Source organism: Octopus bimaculoides, chromosome 17, assembly GCF_001194135.2.
Source record: "Octopus bimaculoides isolate UCB-OBI-ISO-001 chromosome 17, ASM119413v2, whole genome shotgun sequence".
In the NCBI taxonomy this organism is placed as follows: domain Eukaryota; kingdom Metazoa; phylum Mollusca; class Cephalopoda; order Octopoda; family Octopodidae; genus Octopus; species Octopus bimaculoides.
Genome location: NC_068997.1, coordinates 14457779 through 14462744, shown reverse-complemented (window position 1 = coordinate 14462744; position 4966 = coordinate 14457779). Strand labels below are relative to the sequence as shown.

Here is a 4966-nt window from a genome sequence, read left to right as displayed (position 1 = left end):
TTACAAAAATATATAACATACAGAAAATTGCACTACTGGGTACTGCACACATTCTACGCAAAACACTTTCAATACAGTAAACATAAGAGCACCACAGCAAACCACAGCACATACCCAAGGCGCACAGAGCTGCGCTCGGTAGTGAAGTGAAAGCACGTTATAAAAATAAAACTACTGAACAACAACAACAACAACAACAACAACAACAACAACAACAACAACAACAACAACAACAAAATAATAATAATAATAATAATAATAATAATAATAATAATAATAATAAAGCTTAGTGGCCAGCTGGCAGAACCATTAGTGTGTTGGACAAAGTATTTCTTAGCAGTATTTCTTCTGGCTCTTAACGTTCTGGGTTCAAATTCTCCCAAGGTCAAACTTTGCCCTTCATCCTTTTGGGGTCAGCAAAAAAAACAAAAAAAAACAGACAAGTACTAGGGTCAATGTAATTAACTTCCCACTCTGCATCCCTTTAAAATTACAGGCCTTGAGCCAAATTTGCTTTTCATTCTTTCGGTAAATAACTATTATTATCATTATTATTAAGGTGGTGAGCTGGCAGAATCGTTAGCATTCTGGGCAAAATTCTTGGTGACATTTAGTCTGTCTTTACATTCTGAGTTCAAATTCTACTGAGGTCAACTTTGCCTTTCATCCTTTCGTGGGGTCGATTAATTAAGCACCAGTGAAACACTGGGGTTGAAGTATTCGACTAGTCCCCTACCCCCGCCCAAATTTCAAGCCTTGTGCCTTTAGTAGAAAGGATTATTATTATTATTATTGTTATTATTATTATTATTATTATTATTATTATTATTATTATTAAGGTGGTGAGCTGGCAGAATCGTTAGTGTGCTGGACAAAATGCTTAGCAGTATTTTGCTCATCGCTATGTTCTGAGTTCAGATTCCACCGAGGTCGACTTTGCCTTTCATCCTTTTGGGATCGATAAATCAAGTACCAGTGAGACACTGGGGTTGATGTCATCGACTAGTCCCCTCCCCAGAAATTTGAGGCCTTGTGCTGGAGTAGAAAAGATTATTGTTATTACGATTGTTATTATTAGAGCCAAACTTGCTTGGCAAACAATTAGCAGAAGACTGCTGGCAATAAAAACCATATTACAATGATTTAAATTTAATTCATTTCTGAAATAATTTCATTTATTTAATTTTAAGTGTTACCTTTTGTGTCATATTAAAAGTGATTTGTTGTTTAGTTTAAGGTACCTCACACACAAACACACACATACACACACACGTATCTCAATCTCGTTTTTATGACTTCAATATATTACCTTCTCTTCTTGCTTTTACTTCTCTCTTTCTGCTCAATTCCCTCTCTCATTTTCTCCTTCTTATTCTCTCCTTGTTTTTTTTCTCTCTTTCTTCTCTCTCTCTTATTGTCTTCTTTTTTTCTCTCTCATTTTTCACACTCTGCTCTTTTTCTCTCTTACTTTCTTAACTCTCTCTATTATCCCCCTATCTCTCTTTCATGTTGTGTGCCACTTTCCCCTTTCATTACTCCCTCTGTGCCCTCTTCTGTTTCTCTTTTTACCCCACTCCTTTCTCTTGCTAGCACCCTCTTTCCTTCTCTTTCTTTCTGTCCCGCTCTACTTTTAGTACTGCTCTCCTCTTCTCCCTTACTCCCTCTTCATCTATCTCTCCCTCAGATGTCACTACTTTGAAATTATCATATTCCACCACCACCCTAACACACACACACACACACACACACACACACACACACACATTTCTTTACTCTCCTAATTGATTCTAAAAACAAACAAAGCAAAAAAAAAAAAAACTGCAAATATTCACCAGAAATTGAAATTAGCTGTAAAGTGATAGTTTAAAAAACAACAAGATAGCTGTTGGAATTTCAAATTAGATATTGCAAACAAAACTAATTAGATGTCTTTGTTAATTAGGCTATCAATCAAAGCTGCAGTTTGGTAAAACCAGAGATGCAAGGCATTGGCAGCACCATGGTTCTTATCGGTACTAGCATCACTGGAAACACTAAAAGCCACTGTAATTATTAACATCACTGCAATTGCCATTACCACCATGACCAACACCAACTAATGAGAGAGTTTCTATGTGGTTGGTTGATTGCTTGGCATGTTAAAAATAGCAGCTAAATCTCCCTTATTTTGATATCCTTATCATCTTAGAAATAAAAGGGGCAAAGATTCCCTTCTATCATGAATAACCATGGAATTGCACCTAGAAAGTTTCCCTCCGAGTAACAAGTGTGAGCAAGGATGTTTATGGAAGGCCAGCAGCCTCCCCTGCACACCAGCCTCCCCTGCATGTCAGCCTCCCCTGCACACCAGCCTCCCCTGCATGTCAGCCTCCCCTGCACACCAGCCTCCCCTGCATGCCTGTCTGGGGAAAAATCATTAGTGGTTTATGTTCCATAGGGAACGAAGGGCTTAAAGTAATATCAGTTTCATATTTTTGCACGAGGCCAGCAACTTTGAGGAAGGGGTTAAGTTAATTACATCGACCCCAGTACTCAACTGGTACTTAATTTATTGACTCTCAAAGGATGAAAGGTAAAAGTTAACTTTGATGGAATTTGAACTCAGAATGTAAAGATGGACAAAATGAAACTAAGCTCTCGAAAATACTTGCCCAAGGTGCCATGCAGTGAGACTGAACTACATGGTTGCAGGTTCAGTCCCACTGTGTGGCACCTTGGGCAAGTGTCTTCTACTATAGCTTAGGGCTGACCAAAGCCTCACGAGTGGATTTGGTTGACGGAAACTGAAAGAAGCCCATCGTATATATATATATATATATATATATATGCATATGTATCTATGTGTGTGTCTGTGCTTGTTCCCCATCACCACTTGACAGCTGGTGCTGGTGTGTTTATGTCCCCATAACTCAGTGGTTCAGCAAAAGAGCCTAATACAATAAGAACCAGGCTTAAAAAATAAGTACTGGGGTTGATTCATTCGACAAAAAAAATCCAAGGCAGTGCCCCAGCATGGCCACAGTCTAAAGACTGAAACAGATAAAAAAGAATAGATAAACACATAGTTGGCCCCCTTCGTGCTTCAAGTAATATCGACAACATTCATATTACACACGTCAATAGTGCCATGGTTACGATGACTACTTTAGTATTGGTTTCAAATTGTAGCACAAGGCCAGCAATTTCGAGGAAGAGGCAAGTCGATTACATCAACCCCAGTAATCAACTGGTACTTATTTTATCAAGCCCAAAAGGATGAAAGACAAAGTCAACCATGGCAGAATTTGAACTCGGATTGCAAAGATGGATGGAAAGCCGTTAAGCGTTTTTCCCAGCAAGCTAACGATTCTTTTCTTTTGTACTCTAGGCACAAGTGGAGGGGGTCAGTCGATTAGATCGGCCCCAGTATGCAACTGGTACTTAATTTATCGATCCTGAAAGGAGGAAAAGCAAAGTCGACCTTGGTGGAATTTGAACTCGGATTGAAAAGATGGATGGAAAACCGTTAAGCGTTTTTCCCAGCAAGCTAATGATTCTTTTCTTTTGTACTCTAGGTACAAGGCCCGAAATCTTTGGAGTAGGGTGCCAATTGTTTAGATCGACCACAGTATGCAACTGGTACTTAATTTATTGACCCCGAGTGGATGAAAAGCAAAGTCAACCTTGGTGGAATTTGAACTCAGAACTCAGACAGACGAAATGCTGCAAAGCATTTTGCCTGGCGTGCTAACCATTCTGCCAGCTTTCCACCTCCAACCACTTCTTTTAATATTCCCCACCAGTATTGTACATGCTGTCAATGGCATTGCATGTGTGCTGCACATTAATATTGCACATATTAGCACCAAACTAATTAACTACAGGTGTTAATCAGAACTGAGAATAACATCATCCCTAGTACATGACAGGTAGATTATTTCATTTTATAAACCTCCAAAGAATGGAAAGCATGGTTGACCTCATAGAGATTTGAACTCAGAATGTAAAGAGTAGGAGGGGAAACAGTGCAAGGCATTTTGTCAAACTGTCTAATAATTTCTGCCAATCTACATTACTGACTCTTATTAATGTGACTGCCACAATAATATTAATGATGATAATGACGACGACAACGACGACGATGATGATGAGGAGGAGGAAGAGGAGGGGGGAAAATCACCATCGACCATAGTCAGCAGCAGCAGCAGCACCCCCACCGTCATTGACTTAATTGACATGATGATGGTGATGATGATAATCACATCAAACATCATTATGATCATCGTAATTATATTTCATCATCATCAACATCATCAGCATATTTATTATATTCACTAGCAGTAGCTGCATCAGAACCATCATCATCATAACCATCATCATCATCATCATCATCATCATCATCATCATAACCATCGTCATCGTCATCACCATCATCATCATCATCATCATAGCTGATTCTGTGAAAGACAGGCTATGGTTCAATTTCCTTATTAATTAAATCTTCTCCCTTGTGCTACTTAAACAGCTTAAATGAATTTAACTGTGATTGAATAAACAACAACAACACAACAAACATAATATAACACACATAAAAATTATAAAAAAACACATTGTCAGCTGATGATGATGATGATGATGATGATGATGATGATGATGATGATGATGATAAAAGACAAATAAAATCAAGTAAACATGATGAAAAATATTTTCTAAACAAAAAAAATTAAGAAACGAAAGAATGATGATGAGAACAATGATGATGATGATGACAATAATAATAATAATAATAATAATGATAATAATAATAATAATAATAATAATAAGAGTATGAAGACCGGGAAAGCCCCCGGCCCATCAGGAATCACTGCAGAGATGCTCAAAATATCTGGCAGTGTTGGCTATAGCCTAGTCACCCGTATTACGAACCAGGTGATACACGAAGGAGTCATACCCAATGACTGGTGTAGCAGCATCATAGTCAACTGCT

General features: G+C 38.2%; 2 protein-coding genes across 2 annotated transcripts in view; one reads left to right on the top strand and one right to left on the bottom strand.

The window, feature by feature from the left end:
* Positions 1 to 4966, top strand: part of LOC106876779 (uncharacterized) — a 790885-nt gene that overhangs the window by 39586 nt on the left and 746333 nt on the right. The gene's annotated exons all lie outside the window — the stretch shown is intronic.
* Positions 1 to 4966, bottom strand: part of LOC128249712 (myb-like protein D) — a 135148-nt gene that overhangs the window by 47009 nt on the left and 83173 nt on the right. The window contains exon 8 of the mRNA XM_052974126.1: positions 779 to 839. Coding sequence (XP_052830086.1) covers positions 779 to 839 — 61 coding nt within the window. The remainder of the gene's footprint in view (positions 1 to 778; positions 840 to 4966) is intronic.